At 45.6% G+C, this 22830-nt stretch overlaps 1 protein-coding gene across 4 annotated transcripts in view; it reads right to left on the reverse strand.

Moving 5' to 3' along the window:
• The window catches only part of MATN2 (matrilin 2), a 181357-nt gene that overhangs the window by 72284 nt on the left and 86243 nt on the right, over positions 1–22830 (reverse strand). For all 4 annotated transcript variants that reach the window (XM_074386823.1, XM_074386822.1, XM_039464420.2 and 1 more), the window contains exon 5: positions 9471–9593. In XM_074386823.1, the coding sequence (XP_074242924.1) occupies positions 9471–9593 (123 nt within the window). The remainder of the gene's footprint in view (positions 1–9470; positions 9594–22830) is intronic.

Consider the following 22830-nt stretch of genomic DNA (forward strand, 5'->3'; position numbering starts at 1 on the left):
TAACATGGAGAAACCCCGTCACTACCAAAAATACAAGATTAGCCAGGTGTGGTGGCACAAGCCTGGAATCCCAGCTACTCGGGAGGCTGAGGCAGGAGAATCACTTGAACCCAGGAGGCGGAGGTTATGGTGAGCTCAAATCTCATCATTGCGCTCCAGCCTGGGCAACAAGAGTGAGACTCCATCTCAAAAAATAAAATAAAATAAAAAGACTAAGATGGGTTTGCACATGTAATTTTTTAGGATTCCTCTCTCTGCATGATGTTTTTCATTAATCAGTTAACCACAGGCCCAATTCATGGGATAAGAGAGCTTCTCTGAATCTTGACTCTCAGGATGTTTTTGTTCTTTGTGTGCATAGCTCTCTGGGGAGGTTAGTGGGAGGATGTGATTGGCAAGGCAGGATTCACGCATTTCTGGGTCCCGAGTCCCTGGTCTGTCAAACTTTAAGGTGTCAAATCCCATCTTGATTTGAGATCCACCCACTGACGCACGGCTAGGCTTCTGGGGACAGCAAACGAGGCCATCAGTGCAGTGGTTAGACATGGAAGAAGCCGCTGCCAGTCACGTGAACTTAACGCTTTTTTTATGGCCACAAGAGTTCTACTGCATTCAGCTCTGATGTGATTTGCCAGATGGTTTGGGTTCTTTGCATAACCTCCTTGGTTGCAAAACTGTATTCATAGCTTTGGTAGGTCAAGAGAGGTCAAGATTAGGGAAGCAGATGTATGGAGGTGACCGCGTATATAAGTCAGTGATGGCTCTATTCTTCCAAGTTCTCATCTCCTTCCACAAAATCTGTTCTCAGTCATTTTTTTGTCTGAAATTGCTGCACTCTTGTTTACAAATGGAAAGAGTAATTCTCCAGCTGTAGCTCTTCGGCTTTCCAAATCACAAGTGCTAAGATCCCAGAGTCAGAAGTCAGTCTTGCTACATTCATTCTCTGCCCAACAGGGGAGAAATCACTCCAGTGTCTCTAAGAATAAATGATATCTTGCTGCAGGTAATAAAACCCTAAAATCAATGACTTCTGATTTATAACCTGGTCCTATTCTAAGGTTTTTCTCAGCAGCAATCGGTCTGCAAGGGGATGGCATTAGCAGAAATAGGGTATTTTAGAGAGGAGCATTTGGATTTTAAAGTTTGTTAATAACAAAGTAAGCAAAACAAAATTTGTCATTTTGAGAAATGGGAGAACTAATTTACTTGCTGAGCATACATTAGACACACACACACAATCAGACTCACAAAACCTCTCCTCTCCAAGCCATGACTGAAATTCCAAATGCAGGATTTAAAACCCAGAGAAAATTTCTTTTCTTTTCTCTTTTTTTGGAGACGGGGTCTCATTCTGTCACCCAGGCTGACGTGCAGTGGCACAATCATGGCTCACTGCAACCTCTGCCCCCTAGACTCAAGCCATCCTCCCACCTCAGCCTCCCGAGCAGCTGGTACTACATGCACGTGCCACCATGCCTGGCTAATTTCTTTATATATTTTCAGTAGAGACAGGGTTGAGCCATGTTGCTCAAGCGGTCTTGAACTCCTAGACTCAAGCAATTCACCATCTTGGCTTCCAAACATGCTGGGATTACAGGTATGAGCCACCATGCCCAATCAAGAGAAATTTCTTGTTGATATTGATAACAGAGGAGTGTTAAGGGCTGAATTGTATCCCCTTGCCTCCAAAATCACATGTTGAACCACTAATCCCTAATACCTCAGAATGTGATTGTATTTGGAGACGGGAGCTTTAAAGAAGAGACTGAGTTAAAATGAGGCTGCTAGGGTGGCCTTAATCTAATGCCCGATATCCTTATAAGAAGAGGTGTGTGGTGGGGTGTGGTGGCTCACGTTTGTGCCATCCAAAAGCAAAATCCCATGCTGTGTCCCACCCACCATCATTCTGGATATGCATGGACTTCAATATGAGTTTTTAAAAATACCATATTTTCAATATACTTGTATTATTTAAGTGTTCATAAGAAGACAAAATTCCTACATATTCAACTGATTATAGGTTGCCCAACTATTAGATAGTAATAATATTAACAAACACTTATATAGCACTGTTCTACGTACTTTATACATATTAACTCATTTAACCCTCACAAAAACATTTGAGGTAGGTAGTTTATCCTCAATTTATGAAAGTAACTGAAACATAAAGCACTTAAGAGACTTACAAAATGTGGATAATGTACCTATCTCATAGGTTGTTGCAATATAGATCAAATATCTCAAACAGGTCCTCGGACATAATAACATTCAATAAACGTAGTTTGTATTTTTATTACACTGCCATCTCTAATTAGATAAGGTCGAATTTGAGACTTTAGATATCTAAATGACATTCATTTATTCCACAACCATTTATTCAACAATTACTATATTAATATTACTAATTAATAAAAGGCATTGTACTAAACCCTGGATGGTAATGACAAGCAAATGCCATATATAAGATGTTTTAGAAGAAATGCAGGAAGGATAAGCCATGCTGTTTGCAGTGATTACCTCTAGAAAGTAAAAATGGGGAGAAATGATGTTCAGATTTTGATTTTATACACATCTGTATTCTGACTTCTTTATCTTTTTCTTTGTTTGAGGTACGGTCTCACTTTCATCACCCATGCTGGAGTGCAGTGGTGCAAACACGCAAACACGGCTCAGCTTTGGGCTCAAGCAATTCTCCCATTTCAGGCTCCTGAATAGCTGGGACTACAGGTGTGTACCACCACCCCCACCTAATTTTTCTTATTTTTTTGTAGAGACAGGGTTTCACCATGTTGACCAGGCTGGTCTCAAACTCTTGAGCTCAAGAGATCTGCCCACCTCGGCCTCCCAAAGTGCTGGGATTACAGGCTTGAGCCTCAACCTCCTAGACTCAAGCAATCTTCCTGGCCAGCCTCCCAAGTAGCTAGGACTACAGGTGTGCACCACCATACTCAGCTGATTTTTTTTTTTTTTTTTTTTAAAGACAGAGTCTCACTCTTTTGCCAGGCTGGAGTGCAGTGGTGTGATCTTGGCTCACTGTAACCTCCACCTCCCGGGTTCAACTGATTCTCTTGCAGCCTCCCAAGTAGCTGGGACTACAGGCACCCACCATCACACATGGCTAATTTTTTGTATTTTTGTAGAGACGGGGTTTCACCGTGTTGACCAGGATGGTCTCAAACTCCTGACCTTGTGATCTGCCCACCTCCGCCTCGCAAAATGCTGGGATTACAGGTAAGAGCCACGGTGCCCAGCCAATTATTTTTTATTTTTTTTGTAGAGACAAGAGTCTCACTATGTTGTCCAGGCTGCTCTCAAACTCCTCTCAAGCGACCCTCCCACCTTGGCCTCTCAAAGTGCTGGAATGACATGCATAATCTACCACAGCCAGCCTAAACCCCTAATTTTAGTCAGACAGGGAGATGGATTTGAGACTGATCTCCCATCTTCTTGGCTATAGCACCTGATTGAAGCCTTCTTTCCTGGCAATACTTGTCTCAGTGATTGGCTTTATGTGCAACAAGCAGCAGGACCTTGACTGAACTCCTAATGTTTTGGTAACAAAAGAAGTACTAGAACCATGAAAGTGTTAAAAATGAAAACTCACTGTATCAATTTACTCGTAGCTGTGAGGCAGGAGGCAGGACTTGACTCCACAGGCAAGGCTGAGATATCAGACCAGACTGAGGACTCGCTAAAACAGGGCGGGGGTGAAAGCAGCCTTCAATCAGACAGGTCCACCAGTACGCCACGTCAATTTGCTGTTGCTATGGCAACACCTGGGAGTTACCACCCCTTTCCATGGCAATGACCCAATGATTACTACCTTTCCCTAGAAATTTCTGCATAAACCTCCCCTTGTCTGCATGCAATTAAAAGTGAGTATAAATATCACTGTACAACTGCCCTAAGCTGCTATTCTCTGCCTACAGGGTAGCCCTGCTGTGCAGGAGCAGTCGTGGAGCTGCAACATGGCCAGAGCTCTAACACTGCCTCTTTAATAAGGCTGTTTTCTTCCGCCTCTGGCTTGCCCTTGAATTCTTTCCTGGGCAAAGCCGAGAACCCAGATAGGCTAAGGTTCACTTGGGGACTTACCTGCCCTGCATCAGCTGGACATGCTTAACTTCTACCAAATTTATTTAAATAAATAGTTTGAGCCTGCTTCCCAAACTCTCTCATCACCCACTCCCTGCCTCTTGAAATCTGCCCTTTACCCTTCCCCCTCTTTGCCATTATCAATGGCCTCCTGGCCACCTTTGTGTCCCTCAAGCCTAGCAGAGCCCCTGGCAGAGTTCTGAAATGTTTGCAGAGGTGAATCAGTGACTCAATTTCATGGTTTTTCTCTAAGCCCTGTTACCTTTGGCCATGCGGGAGCATGACGTTAATATTGACCCACCTCTGCTTCCCAAGTAGCTGGAACCACAGGAATGTACCAACATGCCCAGCTAATTTTTCATTTTTGTGAGACGGAGTTTTGCTCTTATTGCCCAGGCTGGAGTGCAATGGTGCAATCTCAGCTCACTGCAACCTCTGCCTCCTGGGTTCAAGCAATTCTCCTGCATCAGCCTCTGGAGGAGCTGAGACTACAGGTGACCAAGACCATGCCCAACTAATTTCGTATTTTTTTTTTTTTTTTTTAGTAGAGATGGGGTTTCATCAGGTTGGCCAGGCTGGTCACGAACCCCTGACCTCTGATGATCTGCCTGCCTCAGCCTCCCAAAGGGCTGGGATTACAGGCATGAGCCACAGCATTCGGCCATGCCCAGCTAATGTTATGATTTTTTGATAAGAGATGGGGTCTCACCATGTTGCCTAAGTTGGTCTTGAACTCCTGGGCTCAAGCAATCCTCCTACCTTGGCCTCCCAAAGTACTGGGATTACAGACATGAGTCACAATACCTGGCCTAGAGTCACTTTTGACTTTTCCTTCTTCCCTTTATGTATAGCATCTCCTTTCATATCCTGCTGTCTTCCCCTTCTTTCCTATAGTCACACCTCAAATCCTGGCTGGCTCCTGTCGCCTCTCACCTGATAACTGCCACAGTCTCCTGCCTGGTCTTCCCACTTCCTGCCATTCTTCTCCCGGAATACAACCTGCAGTTCCCCACGAGGGTAAGTTTCCCGAAATGAAGCTTTGCATTTGTCACTCAGATATGAACCCTTCAGTGGCTCTTTTTCAGAGATCAAATCCAGGCTTTATGTCTGATTTTCAGAGCCCTGAACAATCCGGTTCCTTCTGCTGTCTTCAACGCCATCTCCTACTTCATGGCCACAGGAATTCTCTGCTGAAAGTAACAGTTTAAGTCAATCTGGACAGCCTTAACCAGGGTGATTATGTAATTTTTCATCCAAACTGGAACTCCTTTCAAAGTGAAAAGATGCGTCATTGCCGGGCGCGGTGGCTCAAGCCTGTAATCCCAGCACTTTGGGAGGCCGAGGCGGGTGGATCACGAGGTCGAGAGATCGAGACCATCCTGGTCAACATGGTGAAACCCCGTCTCTACTAAAAATACAAAAAATTAGCTGGGCATGGTGGCGTGTGCCTGTAATCCCAGCTACTCAGGAGGCTGAGGCAGGAGAATTGCCTGAACCCAGGAGGCGGAGGTTGCGGTGAGCCGAGATCACGCCATTGCACTCCAGCCTGGGTAACAAGAGCGAAACTCCATCTCAAAAAAAAAAAAAAAAAAAAAAAAAGATGCGTCATCAAGAAATGCGGTCAGCTGGGCAAGAAATGGGGTCGGCCAGGCACAGTGGCTCATGCCTGTAATCCCCGCACTTTAGGAGGCCAAGGTAGGTGGATTGCTTGAGCTCAGTTCAAGACCAGCCTGGGCAACATGGTGAGACCCCATCTCTACCAAACATACAAAAAAATTAGCCAGGCGTGTGGTGTGCACCTGTGGTCCCAGCTATTTGGGAGTCTGAGGTGAGAGGATTGCATGAGCCTGGGGGGGCGGAGGTTGCAGTGAGCCGAGGTGGCGCCACTGCACTCCAGCCTGGATGACAGAGTGAGACCCTGTCTAAAAATAAAAAGAAATGGCATCAAGCGAGGTGGCTCACAAGTGTAATGCCAACACTTTGGATGCCAAGGCAGGAGGATCACTTGAGTCTAGGAGCTTGAGACCGGCCTAGACAATGTAGGTAGACCCTATCCCTACAAAAGATAAATTAGCTCAGCACAGTGATACACAGCCGTGGTCCCAGCTACTCAGAAGGTTGAGGTGGGAGCATTGCTTGAGCCCAGGAGGCCGAGGCTGCAAAGCTGTGGTCATGGCCTGGGCAACAGAGCAAGACTCTGTCTCAAAAAAATGAAAAAAAAAAAAACTGGGCTAACAGAGCCTAAACCGGGACTGTCCTGTATTACCTGGGAGGTATGATCACTCTGCTCTTAATGTCCCCTGCCCATCTACACACAGGCCACCCCAGATCAGCTACTAATGGATTTATGTCTGGAGTCCTCACCAGCCTCTTCTCTCCTTTAAATTTTCTGCTCTAAGTCTGTTACCTGGAGTCTCCATCTTTGATAAGCCCCCTTTCAGCCCTCAGGTTAGGCCACCTGGTTAGCTTTCAGTTTGGCCTTCTCACTGTAACAGTCTCCCTCTGACCTACCAGCTCCCAGGAGCTGGCTCTGCCCCTCCCAGGCCAGACTCAGCCCCCACGCTTGAAAAGCATTGCCACCTCCACAGTCACTGCCCTTCCTATCTCCCCCTGCCTTGGACATTTATCCAATTGCTACCCTTCCTCCCACACTCAGATCTTCCAGCTTAGCCATTACGATCTCTCTCTGACCTTCTGTGGCCTCTATTTTCTCTGTCATTTGCTTTGCACTCACCATAGCCCTATCAAGCAGTAACTAGGTTTGTGGGAATTCGTTTGGCGTCCCTAAGAAAGGCTACTGGCAACGAAGGTCCCCAGCTGCTTAATCATCTCACTCCCAGCCTCTAACAGACTGGCTGCTTGGTGAACCACTGTAAAGGGCACTGGGGAAAAGGTGGTGAGGCTGGTGAGGCTGGGATCATCTGGTGGAGGAGACCTGGAGTGCACTGGGATGCACAGTCTCTCCCATTTTCCCAAGCTTCAGATTGGATCGCCTCTGCGCAAATGCAGACATTCTTATTCGCAATCAAGCAGCAGCGAGAGAAATGCCCGTCTCCAATGAACAGCACATCGAAGCTCTCTGGCAATGACAGCATCTACCCTCTCATGCTTGTAGCTCTTCAATAAATGCCAGATCCCAAAAGGTACAGCAAAATCCTCAGAGATACAAAGGTTCTCTACTACACATGGACTAGCAGGTAATTATTTGGAAACACTTAGAGAACTGGGTTCCTCAGTGGCCTCCAGTTTCCCATGGGCCAAGGCGGGCTTCCTGCCCCATCTACTCCCTGTGACCAATGAAAGTCCTGTTTCTCCTGTCCCTTTCCTTGTCTTAATCAACCAGTCACCCTCGTCCTGTTTCCTGAGGCTCCCCCACTGGCTTAACTCCCAATGGCCTGATTTCCTCCTGACCCAATAGCACCCAAAGTTTCTACCTATTTAACAAATAGTAAGGGGGAAAAGCAGGTTATAAAATAAAATAGACAATGTGACCTCATTTTGTTAAGTCTTTACAAAATGTTTTTTGTTTGTTTGAGATGGATCTTGCTCTGTTGCCCAGGATGGAGTGCAGTGGCACAATCTCAGCTCAATGCAACCTCTACCTCCTGCCTCACCCTCCCAAGTAGCTGGGACTTTAGGCACATGCCACCACACCCAGTTAATTTTTGTATTTTTAGTAGAGAAGAAGTTTTGCCATATTGGCCTGGGTGGTCTCAAATTGCTGGCCTCAAGTGATCTGCCTGCCTTGGCCTCCCAAAGTGCTGGGATTACAGGCATTAGCCACTGTGCCTGGCCAACAAAATGTTTTAAAGTAGATATTTGGCCAGTGCAGTGGCTCACGCCTGTAATCCCAACACTTTAGGAGGCTGAGACTGGTGGATCAGGAGATCAGGAGTTCGAGACCAGCCTGGCCAAGATGGTGAAACCCTGACTCTACTAAAAATACACAAATTAGCAGTGGTGGGCACCTGTAATCCCAGGTAGTTGAGAGGCTGAGCCAGGAGAATTGATTGAACTCAAGAGGCGGGGGTTGCAGTGAGCTGAGATCACGACACTGCACCCCAGCCTGGGCAACAGAACAAGACTCTGTCTCCCCCCACCACTCCCTCTCAAAAAGTTGATATTTATATGGAGAAAGTCTGGTAGAAAACACAATAATCTATTAATAGTGATTTTTCTCATCTGTTTACGTTTCTCTATGAATGGGTATTACCTGCATAATAAAAATACATGTTGGCTTCCTTTTTGCTAGTGGTAGTGGGCGTGGCATCTGCCACTCTATCGTGGCCACCACCAGCAGATTAAGAAAAAAAGCAACCCAAGGCCCAGGAGAGCAGCTGCATTTGTGGCCCTCTGGTGAGATGCAGAGGCCTTCATTCCTACTACTGTGTAAAAACAAACCCATGAGACTCTCATCACTCACCCGCCAATTGCAGGCTACCACCTACATTTTTGTTTCGTTGATTTTTATTTTTACTTTCCATATCCCTAGCTAAGAATGAAGGTGTGCTGGAAAATTCAAATTCTATGTGCAAAAAAAAAAAAAAATAGCATACGTTGTTTGTGAGAAGCAAAATAAAACAGGGCCCCTGAAAACAGTAGAACGCAAAAGACAAAATGCAGCATTTCGCAGAAAATGTACATTCCAGTTTTGATGTCCGTCAAGTTCTTTTCCTTCCAGATTTTCTGCCTCATAAGTATTCAGTTCAGTTTATAAAACATCTACTATCCACCAGGCACTGTTTGTTAGTATAAGGAGGAATGAGACCACGCAAGTTGCAAGGGCTTTGTAGACAAACAGGGGATTCCTGCAGTGTCAAGCACTGCCCTTGAGCCTCATTTCCTGGGTTTGTGTTTGAGGATACTGCTAGTTTCCTCTGACCATGCTGTCTGATCACACTGAGCCCATACGGCTGGGCTTTTCCATCTGACAGTCACTTTGGCCTCTCACTGCACTATAGGTGACATTAGGGAGGAAGGCTGCCTGTGTCTTTGATGTGTCACTCAGTAACCCACCCAAGTAAATTTCATGTATAACACACGAGTTATATATGAGTCAGGCCATCCCAAACATACTGTCCAAAGTTGAAGAAAATCCACCCAGTCTTTTTCAAGAGATGCAATAACACGCAGTTATATTTGCAAGGATTATCATAAGAGCGCCTTTTACTGGAGACCCAGAATGAGAAAACAGTGACCTCAGCCATAAATGAAGCCATTAAAGTTCAAATTCTGCCTAACAACTACATCAAACAACTGAGCACTTTGTGGAAACCCAAAGGCGAGGAAACGAGTATGTGGGAGGTACACGTGAGTTTCCCCTCCTCCTCACCATGCTCAACATGCCCTTCCCCAAGCCCAGCTGGAGTGGTACTCACCCACACACCTCTTCCCATCCTCAGCCAGGGTGTAGCCACTGTAGCACTGGCAGACGAAGGAGCCCGGCACATTCACGCAGAGCTGCTCACAGTTGTGGTCCTCCATGGCACACAGATCCTGGACTGAGGCAAAGTCACACCATTAAACACAACGTCAGGCACACCTGAGAATGCCCCCAGCGCAGGGCGATGCAACAAGCAACTCCAGAGCCCTCACCAAAGTAAGTTTGAGAAACATTATAAGATTTAATATGTGATCATGGTAGAAAATTTGGAAAACATTAAAAAATAGATAAAAGAAAATCTACCTGTAATCCCCCATCTGTAATCCTACCACCCAGAGGCAACCACTGTTAACCTTTTGGTGAGTTCTCTTTCCAGCTGAGTTTCTGCATGTATATAAAAACAGATTTTTCAGCCAGGCACGATGGCTTATGCCTGTAATCCCAGCACTAAGGGAGGCAGAGGTGGGTGGATCACTTGAGGTTGGGAGTTCAAGACCAGCTAGCCAACATGGTGAAACCCCATCTCTGCTAAAAATACAAAAATTAGCTGGGCATGTGTGCCTGTAGTTGCTGCTACTCAAGAGGCTGAGGCAGGAGAATCACTTGAACCTGGGAAGCAGAGGTTGCAGTGGGTCGAGATCATGCCATTGCACTCCAGCCTGGGCGACAGAGTGAGATTCCATCTCAAAATAAATAAATTTTTAAAAATAAAAATACATTTTTTAAAGTTGGAACTACTCATCACCTCTATGAAACACATTAAATATACATATTTTTTGAGATGGAGTCTCGGTCTGTTTCTGGTATAAGGAAGAATGAGACAAGACTCTTTGAAAACCCTCTTTGTGTTCTATTTATTCATCCTAGTAACAAATGAGGAAAATGGAGAAGCAATAAGAGGCTAGGTAGAGGTAACAAATATTACCAGGGAGAAATAGATACATGCCTATTTGTGGTCTTATTTTGGTCAAATATTTATTACGTGTCCACAAAGTGCTAAGCTCTGTTTATTCACATGCAATGTAGGAATGGACTTACAGTCTGTATCTACTGCAACAGAACTAAGAATATAGTGGTGGATGAGAAGATTAAAGGCATTTTACATCCATCCCTGACTCAGTCTCTGACACTATTTCCCAGCAAGGAGAACAGCTTGGATACCATGAAACAGCTAGCTGTACCAGCGATTTTACCACTAAAACTGGAGACCATCAGAGAGCATTAAAGGGATTGAGTATATTACAGAGAATTTTCTCTGGTTAAAAGCTACCACTACAACAGATATGACTGAAAAAAAAAAAAAAACACTCAGTTACCTAGAGAGCTTGATTAATTCCTGAATCCAATGGCTACATTTTATTATTATCTTCTAGATCTTTGAGTTTCATAGTTTATTATGCTTTTAGATAAATATAAAATATCAAATGGATTTTTTAAAAGATAAAAGCTGATTTGATTCAGCATCTCTATTAAACATTAACATTAAACATTAAAACTTACATCATCACATTTTAAAAACACTTAGGTCTAAGATTCTGCAAATAAAAATTCTGGTTTTAAAACCCTAAAGAAGTATTTTTACTCCCAAATCAATAAAGCAGATGAAAAAAAAGTCATAGACACAAATTATTTTACCTCTCACCAGTATGTTTATATCTTAGATTTCCAATTGGGAGCTCCAACCAGAATGTTCAATATAGATTTCCAATGCATTCGGATGTAAGGAAAACATCCATAACCAGAAGAAAACGTCAGCTAATACAAAAATCCTAGTGAGTAATCAAAGAATGAGAAAACCTAAATAAGCTGGGCCAGAGATATAAGAAATGTCTGAATCATACAATAATGTGTTGAGCACCTACTATGTCCCGGGTATTGGGGATATTGTGGTGAACAAAACAGACCAGGGGTTTCTGCTGTCACTTAGCTTGTATTCTACTAGGGTTAGTAACATGAAGCTTTAGGAAGGGTATTTTCGGCTGAAAGAACAGTGAATACAAAGGTCCTGGAGTAGAACAAACTGACCCCATTTGAGGAACAGAAAGGCCAGAGTGGCTGTTAGATGCCACCCAAATAACTAACATGTGAGGTTGGACATGATTTAAAAATCCCTAAGAGAATTGCCAAGAAAACTATGGGAGTTCAGAATTGGGACGGATTACTGCAAGTCAAGCGGGGGATTGGGAAAGACTCGCAGATATGGAGAAACAGAAATGGCACTCCAGGCTTGGGACACGTGAGTAAACAGAGAGGGAAGCAGGAGAGGTGTAGCAGCTGAATTCTGCTCTGGAAATTCCAGGAGAGGTAGGAAAAGAGAGGATGGGAAAGACCATTGACACCAGGGGCAGAGGGACCTTGGCCCGAAGGCTGAGTAGGCTGAACTCCAATCAGTGGGCAATGGGGACCACTCAAGAGAAAAATCTTAAAAAGAGAGACCAGCAATTTATCCAAGTTGTGCTTTGGAAGGATAAGTCTGGCAGCACCACAGATCTTCTCAGGTCTGGGAAAATTTAAGAACCTCTAGCAAAGTTCAATGAAAAGCATTGCTTTCTTGGGACCAGCAGTAGGTTTCCGCATTCCGGGCTGAAGCAGCTTTGGGTTGCCTGAATGGTGATGAGAAAATGAACCTCTTGCTCTGAGGACCTTTAATCATTCTTTAAACTTTCGGTCTCACCCATCAGCTGTCATCCTCCTGGTATGAGTCATAATGTTAACTACGTATGTGTTTATGGAGTGATGGATTTACTGTCTCTCTTTTTTCTTGAGACAGAGTTTTGCTCTTGTTGCCCCAGCTGGAGTGCAATGGCACAATCTTGGCTCACCGCAACCTCTGCCTCCCGGGTTCAAGTGATTTTCCTGCCTCAGCCTCCCAAGTAGCTGGGATTATAGGCATGTGCCACCACACCCGGCGAATTTTGTATTTTTAGTAGAGACGGGGTTTCTCCACGTTGGTCAGGCTGGTCTCAAACTCCTGACCTCAGGTGAACTACCCGCCTCGACCTCTCAAAGTGCTGGGATTATAGGCATGAACCACCATGCCCAGCATACTGTTTCTCTCTTACTAGACTCTAAGCTCCCTAAGTGGGTGGACAGCATCCCTGCACAAAGTCCTGATGGCTGGGAGGTGACACTCCAGCATGCTGGAACCAGCTCTGGGAGGGTGGCAGGAGCTTCTCCCGAGTCCTCCCAATTTCTGCTGCAGCTGCTGCCTTGCCCCCATCAGGGGTCTGGCAGGAACTCTGCCTACCGTGGTAACCAAGGAGTGACAGGAATACGGGTGATTTTCATTCTCTTGTTTATAATTGTCTGATCTCAAATTTTCTAACAGGAACTTTTATAACAACGAAGGAAGGAAAAAAACAACCTATTACAAAAGAACCTTTGTTTTGTTTTGTTTCGAGATGGAGTTTCATTCTCGCTGCCTAGGCTGGAGAGCAATGACGTGATCTCCGTTTACCACAACCTCTGCCTCCTGGATTCAAGCGATTCTCCTGCCTCAGCCTCCCAAGTAGCTGGGATTACAGGCATGCACCACCACACCTGGCTAATTTAGTACAGACAGGGTTTCTCCATGTTGGTCAGGCTGGTCTCAAGCTCCCGACCTCAGGTGATCCGCCCGCCTCAGTCTCCCAAAGTGCTGGGATTACAGCCGTGAGCCACCACGCCTGGCCAAAAGAACCCTTTTGAAAGTACTATTTCCAAAGCAATGAACCAGAACCTTGAAGGAACAATCTTTTTTTCCAAAAGGCTTCTCTGTGCAGGCTAGGGGGAGAAAGGCAAGGACATGCTTGTTTCTTTCAGGGCAGGCTGGGATATCCACAGAAGAGTCTGTGAGTAACTGCAGGGTCCCATCTACAGAAGCAGAGGGACTCTCTGAAAATCTTGATGCCAAGGTACTTCCCACCACAATTAAACTAGACTGGCAGGGGGTGGGATTTGGGGAGTAGTGTTTGTTAAAGCTCCCCAGGTGGCCCGAGTGTGTAGACAGGCTGAATGTCATTGAATCTAACAGATAAAGCTCCCCACAATCCTCCATGGGGAAGGTGCCCAGACCCAGGGGTCAGTCTCCGCCTTTAATGACTGAGACCCTAAGGTTCAGCTTTCCTCTTCTAAACAAATCTGAGTGGCTGCTGCCCGTGCTGCCCTGTCCAAGAGGCTAAAAGAAGCCCAAACACCTACGTGCAGACGCACGGTTACTGCTCGCACTCCAGAACTGTCCCACAAATAGCGAGCTTGCCAGTTGGCTTTAAGCAGATTGTCCTTTCTGTTTTTAGAAATGTTGGAGATTTATGGCCACAAGTGATTTGTACCAACCCAAGGGAAACCATTCAGGGATTAATCTAATTAAACAAAGACAAAGGAATAAATACAGACTGGGTTCTGACAAAACAACTTTGCTGTTTTTCTGGCAGTGGCCGTTTCCTTTTCCTTTTGAAACAAATACAGATGTTGTTGGATGATTCCTTGTGCTTTTGAAAAACAGCCCTTCTTTCTCTCTGAGACCAGGAGGATTTCACTGAAAGATGAGAAGTGCTGAGCCCAGAGCTGCCCTGCCCCTTCCACCTTCTCCACCTGGTGACCCCCATGAATGGCTCACAACCCCAGTCAAATGTTGCCTCCTCTGGGAAGCCTCCTTTAAGTTGGCTGGACGTAAGGCTTCTTCCTCTGGGCCCCACAGCACTGCAGACGGGGCTCCACTCTAGCATTTAGGCACTGATCCCATCATATTGGAAGGACTTGATCATGGCTGTCTGCCCCATTGTAAGTGGCTCAGTTTCGTCTCCCCAGAGCCTAACACAGTGTCCTAGCACATGTATTTGGTCTCCATAAGAGTTCATTTGCTGAATGAACAATGAAAAAGGCCCAGATTACCTGCCTCCCAATAGGGATGGTCCTAAAGTCTTAAGAATACCCTCCTCCATCAGATGTGGGGTCCTCAGAAGATGACTGAGATGGGAACAAAACTCTCCAAGTCTCTCTGCCTCTCCTCATCCCCAGCAGGGGGTATTCACATACTAGAAGAGGGCTCAGATTGAGGTAGAAGGCAGGACTCAACTCCAGAGGTGGGCTTGGACACGGGACCAAATTGAGGACTAGCTAAAACAGGGTTGGGGTAGAAGCAGCTTTCCATAAGACACGCCCACCAGTGTAACATGTCAGTTTACCACTGCCGTGGCAACACCCAGGAGTTACCAACCCTCTCCGTGTCAATGACCTGATAACCCAAGAGTTACTACCCCTTCCCTAGAAATGTCTGCATAGACCACCCCTTAATCTGCATGCAATTAAAAGTGGGTATAGGCCACTGGGATCACACCTGTAATCCCAGCACTTTGGGAGACCAAGGCTGGTGGATCATATGAGGTTAAGAGTTCAAGACCCACATGTCCAACATGGTGAAACTCCATCTCTACTAAAAAAATATAAAATTAGCCAGGTGTGGTAGCAGGTGCCTGTAATTCCAGTTACTTGAGAGGCTGAGGCAGGAGAATCACTTGAACCCAGGAGGCAGAGGTTGCAGTGAGCTGATACTGTATCACCACACTCCAGCCTGGGTGACTCCATTGCAAAAAAAAAAAAAAGGAAAAAAAAGGTGGGTATAAATATGGCTGTAAAACTGCCCCAAGCTACTACCTAATCTCTGCCTATAAGGATAGCCCTGCTTGGCAGGAGCAGTCACAGAGGCATAACACTGCCAGGGCTGTAACACTGTCTCTTCAGTAAAGCTGATTTTTTTTTTTTTTTGAGACGGAGTTTCGCTCTTGTTGCCCAGGCTGGAGTGCAATGGCGCGATCTCGGCTCACTGCAACCTCCGCCTCCTGGGTTCAGGCAATTCTCCTGCCTCAGCCTCCTGAGTAGCTGGGATTACAGGCACATGCCACCATGCCCAGCTAATTTTTAGTATTTTTAGTAGAGATGGGGTTTCACCATGTTGACCAGGATGGTCTCGATCTCTTGACCTCGTGATCCACCCGCCTCGGCCTCCCAAAGTGCTGGGATTACAGGCTTGAGCCACCGCGCCCGGCTAAAGCTGATTTTTTCTACCTCTGCTTATCCTCAAATTCTTTCCTGGATAAAGCCAGGAACCCTCACAGGCTAAGCCCCACTTTGGGGCTCACATCAAGAGCACAAGGACATCTGAGAGCCAGCCCCCAGCTATGGACACCAGAAAAGCTGTCATGACAGGGAAGCTGTGTGCCTTGCTATCCACAGCATCCTGGTATCTAGCATAGTGCCTGGCACATTGTCCTTGCTCAGCAAATACTTGTTCAACAGATGAATGAACTCTTGCTCACGTGATGCAAACACAGGGTTGTCAGGTGTTCCTAACTCATCTCTCTTACCTACTCTTGTAAGCCCTGTGAAGGACAGGGCCATCTCTCTAAGTCCTGGTGGTGCCTGTATAACGCCACGCACTTCACACAGTCGGTGCTTAGTAGCCATCTATTGATTTGACTTGACATCCCCTCTTGCTGGCCAGCCTAGAGGACTGTCTCAATTACTAAATGTCACTGGGCAGAAGTGGGACAGCTGGGGATGATTCTGAAGAATACTTTAATTTTCCCTTAGCAAAGAAGAATTTTTAGAATAGCTAACCTTTACCCTGGGGTCAAAGACGGCAAGAGAACCTTGAAAGTCATGGTGTTCCTCCCTCTCCTGCATCCCTCAGAGCCAGTCAATCCTGGATTTATTTATCTTTATCTCCCCTGTCACCATGGGGCCACCATCAGCTCTTGGCTGAACAGCCATGGCAACCTCTTCACTGGTCTTCCTGTATTAATCCCAGCCTAGCATTCTCCTATAGCCAACGTAATCTGCTCCTGCCTCTCCTCTGCTTAAAACCCTTAAGGTTTATCGCTCTTCTCGGATGAGATCCAAAAACTCTAATGCAGGTGTCCCCAAACTTTTTACACAGGGGGCCAGTTCACCATCCCTCAGACCGTTGGAGGGCCACCACATACTGTGCTCCTCTCACTGACCACCAATGAAAGAGGTGCCCCTTCCTGAAGTGCGGCAGGGGGCTGGATAAATGGCCTCCGGGGGCCGCATGCGGCCCGCGGGCCGTAGGTTGGGGACGCCTGCTCTAATGTGATGGCCAAGGCGGCTATAGGGCCCACCCCTTCACCTCTCCAGTCTTATCTCAAGCCTCCTCTTATTTTCTCTGCTCCATTTACACTGGCCTCTCCATTTTCAAATCAAGCTTCTTCGTGCCTTGGGACCTTTGCACATGCCATTCCTTTTGCCTAGAATGCTCAAACCTCTTCCCCACCTCCTTTAGGACTCACTTGAAAGTCCGCTTTCTCGGGAAACTCTGACCTGCCGCTAGGGGCAAAGTCCTCGCTCAGAGCTTCCCTTCGTAGTCCTCATCGCCATTCTAATTTAATTCTTAACTTGCAACTAATTATTTCACATCTATTTCCCCTGTCACATAGGGCAGCTGCAGGGCTTGTCTTGCTCAGCACTCTCGTTCAAATATCTAGCATCTGACATGTGGCCAATTTTTAAAATATTTGTGAGTGACTGAATTATTAAATCGATTCAATCACGAAATGGTTCAGAGTGCTGGGAAAACAACAGTGAATAAATGGACAACAACAAAAATCTCTACCCGTGTAGAGCTGATGGTCCAGTGGGGGAATCAGTCACACGCTAGAGGCAGCTCTGACTGACTCACACGACGTTGAGCGTCTCCTCCCACGGCTGCACTCAAAGAGGCCGAGTTGGAAGCTTGAAATGTCCATGGTGGTAGTAATTACACCATGGAAATTGGCAGACACTACAGACCCGAGCTTTTGTCTCCTGGAGAGCTGATTGTTACACATTTAGCAGTACATCACTGACAGGGGAATGATAGCAAATAAAGCAAATAGGTAAAAATATGTGATTTGTTATAAGCAGGAAAGGGAGTGGTGAGAGAGCAGAGCTTCCATTTTTAACAGTGTGAACTGAAAAGATGATTTTGACCTTCTCCAAATTTTTATTTGGACCTGAAAGAGGTGATATCAAAAATGATGAAGGGAGCCACCACTGGGATAGGACAGGATGTCAGTTACATCTCTTCAGAAAGGGGAAGGGTGAAGCAGGCAGGTGAAAAGAATATAGATTTTGGCACCAGACTTGGCCGCAGCTGGGTGACGTGCAGGACTTCAAGTAAGGGACCTGAGAGATTCAGTTATGATAAAGAGGTTAAATATCTTATTTGCCGGGTTGAGTGAGATTAATGTAGATGGACGAAGGATCTGTCTCACAGTAGATATTTTTATTTATTTTTAATTTTTTTTGAGACAAGGTCTGGCTCTGTCACCCAGGCTAGAGTGCAATGGTACAATCTAGGCTCATTGCAACCTCCACTTCTTGACCTCAAGCAATCCTCGCACCTCAGCCTCCTGATTAGTCCCTGTCTCAAAAAACAAAAAACAAACCAAAAAAACCCTACAAACATGAATATTAGATTCTAACATTCTAAAAAAAGTACCTCTGGCTAAGTTTGGTTTGTAAGTTCTATGCTGAATTCAAGTGATATAGCAAAGTAAGTAATTTTGAATTTCAAAACAAAAGACCTGGCCAAATTTGAGCTATGCCTTGCCAAGGGCCAACCATTAGCACGTATCTGACAGTCAGCGAAATGTGCTTGCTCCTTTCAGTGCCTGAAGAGTTGTAAGAGGGATAACTCAGTCTTCCCAGGTGAAACTAATTAGTCAAGATTTGCTGCCAAGAGCCCCAAAGCTGTGCTCAAACCCACCACAGTTTCCCCAGAGGCTCCCATGCACCCTAGATTTAAGTGCCTTCCTTTAGAAACCCTGGTGCCTGCATCTCAGTCCAGAGAACTTGGAAACTTTCATCTGCTTACACCGGAAGGAGGGAGCACCAAGCATGGCGGTCAAGGCTGTGGCCATCATCCAGGGCTGAATCAAAGGGTTTTTACTGACGTTTCAGAATTTTAGACACACTGGACTGCATGCTGTTGAGACCAATGGCAGTTTAATCTCATATTTGGAGTTAAAGTAAATGAACACCTTCAGAAGACACCCTCCACTTTTCGTAGCTCTTGCTGTTATTTAACCCAATATGTAGAAATCAGAAATTGTTTATCACAGCAAGAGAGAAGGAGAATGTGTTATTAGGGCTGCTACTTAACTCAGCTGGGTAAACGTAGGGGGTCAGCCCACTCCCACAGGGAAGCTTGCTACGAGTCAGGGCTCCACAAATGCAGGCAAAACTCAAACTTGCATTTTCGAGACCATGCCCTTTCTTTCATCATAGCTGAAAGCACTAATCTTATTTTGACAACTGCAGTTTGGATTTAAAGACTTCCAATGGTGAATGAGTCATCAGCCTCGTGCTTCTACATTGAAAGAAACAACAAATCCAACGTCACTGAGAAAAACTATCCTTTCAGGCAGACTCCAGCTGTGCCCCATCTCCTCCTTTCCCACAGCAGTTGAATATATCTTCAATCAATTCAATTCACTAACAAGATTTTGGTTTTCCTTGGGGAAGGGAAAAGGAGGAAGAGGAGAATCTCTGAAATGAAGTTTTAAAATATGGGTAAATCTGAGTGAATGAGGTTGATACAAAATAATAAACAAACAAGAATAATGTTCTATTCTTGTAGAGCGCTTTTCAATTTCCAAACTGTTGTGACATCGTTATGTTCTTAATATAAATCCCCTTTTGAGTGGACGCTCCCAGAGAGAGATCTTGTTTAAAATATCTAAGTCAGTGGTCCTTAAACTGCAGCGTACATCAACATTCCCTGGAGGGCTTGGCAAAACCCACATTCCTGGGCCCCAGTTCCAGAGGTCCTGATTCAGTGGGTCTAGGGTAAGCCTAGGAACTTGCTAGTAAGTTCCGGGCAAAGCTGATGTTGTTTTCTGGGGGGGGGGGGGGGACCACACTTTGAGAACCACTTGCCTGGGTGCTCATAAAAACAGCCAAGCGGAGGAAAAGCTGTACAAGGTTCAAGCTCGTGTTCCGCTCATGTTATTTTTTTCACAGTTGGCATTTCTCCACTCACAGTCAGTTCAGTTCTCCCATGGGGCTCTACTCACCCCAGATTCCTTCGTTTGTAGAAAACCCGATGCCCTGGCACAGCCGGCGGGTGAGCAAACTGCATATAATGATCTCTAAGCTCCCAAACCCAGGCCTGACAGCCAGGGTGAAGGGGAAGCCGGATGACGGCGTTCAGCAAGCCCGCTGCTTGGGCTCACGATGGTTCAGCCGCAGCTCACGTGGCTGCTGCTAATTGTCAGCGAAGGCAGCTGCTTTGCAAGTTTGCGCATGCGGCCTGCTCACCTGCCAGCTTTGCCCCACGCTCTCATCGTGGGCTGCCCCAGAACTCGCACCCTGACCTTCGCTTTCCACACCCGCGTTCTCCCTCCAAGATTTCATCTATTTTCGGGGTCAATGACCACCACCGACCACCTACTGCCTAGGCCTTTTCCTTGAACTCGAATTCCTCCATCTCCAGCTGCACCCAACCACGTGTGTGGGCTCCCTCCTTGATGCATCCGTTTGCCACGAAAACTAGATTTCTTCTCTGAAGTTGTCTGTCAGTCTCAATTACTCCAGCCCCACCAGTCATCACCTATCTGATGTCATCAACTCCTTCCTGGGGCTGGGATGGTTGCTGGGGTCTACTTAATTCTGTGGGCATAAGAAACACACTGAATTGACTGGTTAGATTTGTTCTCTGATTCCATCTTTCATAGTCTGCTCTCTTGTAGGGGACAAAAGGGAAGCCAGGATCTGAATGTTTCTTGGGTCCCAAGTTTGTAAGAAAAATACCCCATAAGAGTGCCAGGCCCATAGAGGGGAATCCAAAGGTATTGAATGAATGAGCAGATGAGAGAGTGTATCTTTGCCCCACTCTCTTTCTGTTTCTAATCCAGCACAAACATTATTGTCAGACCCAATTTAGTAAAATGACCTGGTATTGCCCTCGACACCCCATGTTCAATTCCCCCTACTCAACAAAGGACACTGTTGGAACTTAGCTTGAGAATCAAATTGCTTCAGAATGTATCCCAGCTTACATTCCTTCTCTCATCCTCCACTGATGCCACAAACAAACTGTTCCAGAAAAGCAGTCTGGTCTAGCACCACGACGGTCTCATCTGTTCTCTCAGAGCCTTTCCTCTCGCCACCACTTACTTCTGAAACCTTTTTCTGATTAATGAGTGTCAGCTTTATTAAGTTACAACTGGTGTACAATAAACTGCACATATTTAAAGCGTACAGTTTGAAGAATTGGGCATATCAATATATCATCACCACAATCAAGATAATGAGCAGCCATTGCCCCCAAATTTTCCTGATTCCGCTTTGTAATCCCTCTCCCTGCCACTCCCCCATCCTTGGCCCCAAGCACCCACTAATCTGCTCTCTGTCATTATTGAGAAGGTACCATTTCCTGTTTTGTTTTGTTTTGTTTTGTTTTTGTTTTTTGAGACAGAGTCTCACTCTGTCGCCCAGGCTGGAGTGCAGTGGTGTAATCTCAGCTCACTGCAACCTCCACCTCCCAGGTTCAAGCAATTCTCCTGCCTCAGCCTCCCAATTAGCTGGGACTACAGGTGTGCACCACCATGTTCAGCTAAGTTTTTGTATTTTTAGTAGAGATGGGGTTTCACCATGTTGGCCAGGATGGTCGTGATCTCTTGACCTCGTGATCTGCCTGCCTCAGCCTCCCAAAGTGCTGGAATTACAGGCGTGAGCCACCACACCAGGCTGGATTCCCTATATTCTAAAGTCCTTCATTGGACATAAGCTGTGCAAATGTTTTGTGCCAGTCTGTGGCTTGCCATTTCATTTTAGTAGCAGAGTATTTTGAAGAGCAAATGTTTTCATTGGGATGAAGTATATTGATTTTTTTCTTTTATGTTTTATAGCTTTTTGTGTACTATTTAAGAAATCTTTGCTAACCTGAGGTCACTAAGATTTTTTTTCTACAGTTTCATCAAGGTATTTAATAGTGTCTGCTCTTATATTTAGGGTTAGAATACATTCTGAATTAATTTTTTTTTTTTTTTTTTTTTTTTTTTTTTTTTTTTGAGACGGAGTTTCGTTCTTGTTACCCAGGCTGGAGTGCAATGGCGCGATCTCGGCTCACTGCAACCTCCGCCTCCTGGGTTCAGGCAATTCTCCTGCCTCAGCCTCCTGAGTAGCTGGAATTACAGGCACGTGCCACCATGCCCAGCTAATTTTTTGTATTTTTAGTAGAGACGGGGTTTCACCATGTTGACCAGGATGGTCTCGATCTCTTGACCTCGTGATCTACCCACCTCGGCCTCCCAAAGTGCTGGGATTACAGGCTTGAGCCACCGCGCCCGGCCCCATTCTGAATTAATTTTTACACATGGTATGAGGTAAAGACAAGATCTATTTTCCTTGGCCTGTTCGCTTGCTTTTTTGCACATGGCAATTCAATTGCCACAACACCATTTGCTGAGGTTCTTATTGTTTCATCAATGAATTGCCTTCCCCCTCTGTCAAAAATCATTTCACCCCATACATATGGGTCTATTTCTCGATTCTGTTCTGTTCCATTGCTCTGCGTGTTCATCTTTATACCAGTGCCACACTGTCTTGATTACTGTTGCTTTATAATTGGTCTTGAAATCTGGTAGTTTAAACAAAATTTAAAGATAAACTTTATCTTTTTCAAAGTTTTGGTTAATCTGCATGATTCACAGATTCCTATCTGTGCATTTGCCTACTTGCTAAAATGTGCTTATAACCCAAGTCAGTGTCCTCGACGCTCTCTCAGCCATTCACGGACATGTGCAGAGTGGCAAAAAGTTTGAGTCACCCAGTACATATGTTCCCGGGTAAGGTCAAAGGAGGCAGTGTTCTGTCTTTTATTTCAGCTCTCATCCCATAAACAAGCATCCTTTCTGTGTTCAATGTAGTGCCACATTATTTGCCTTTTTTTTTTTTTTTTTTTTTGAGATGGAGCCTCACTTTGTCACCCAGGCTGAAGTGCAGTGGCATGATCTCAGCTCACTGCAACCTCCACTTTCCAGATTCAAGCAATTCTGCTGCCTCAGCCTCCTAAGTAGCTGGGACTACAGGTGCCCACCACCATGCCTGGCTAATTTTTGTATTTTTTTGGAGTAGAGACGGGGTTTCACCATATTGGCCAGGCTGGTCTTGAACTCCTGGCCTGGTGATCTGCCTGCCCAGCCTCCCAAAGTGCTGGGATTACAGGCATGAGCCACCGTGCCTGGACTACATTTTTTGCCTTTTTGTATATCTGGTTGGTGATTTTGCTGTTGACAATAGCCTCCAAGAGTAGTGTTGAAATGCTGTCTGTTGTTCGTAAGTACAAGAAGGATATCAAGATGTGCCTTATGGAG

This window comes from Saimiri boliviensis, chromosome 15 (assembly GCF_048565385.1).
Source record: "Saimiri boliviensis isolate mSaiBol1 chromosome 15, mSaiBol1.pri, whole genome shotgun sequence".
In the NCBI taxonomy this organism is placed as follows: domain Eukaryota; kingdom Metazoa; phylum Chordata; class Mammalia; order Primates; family Cebidae; genus Saimiri; species Saimiri boliviensis.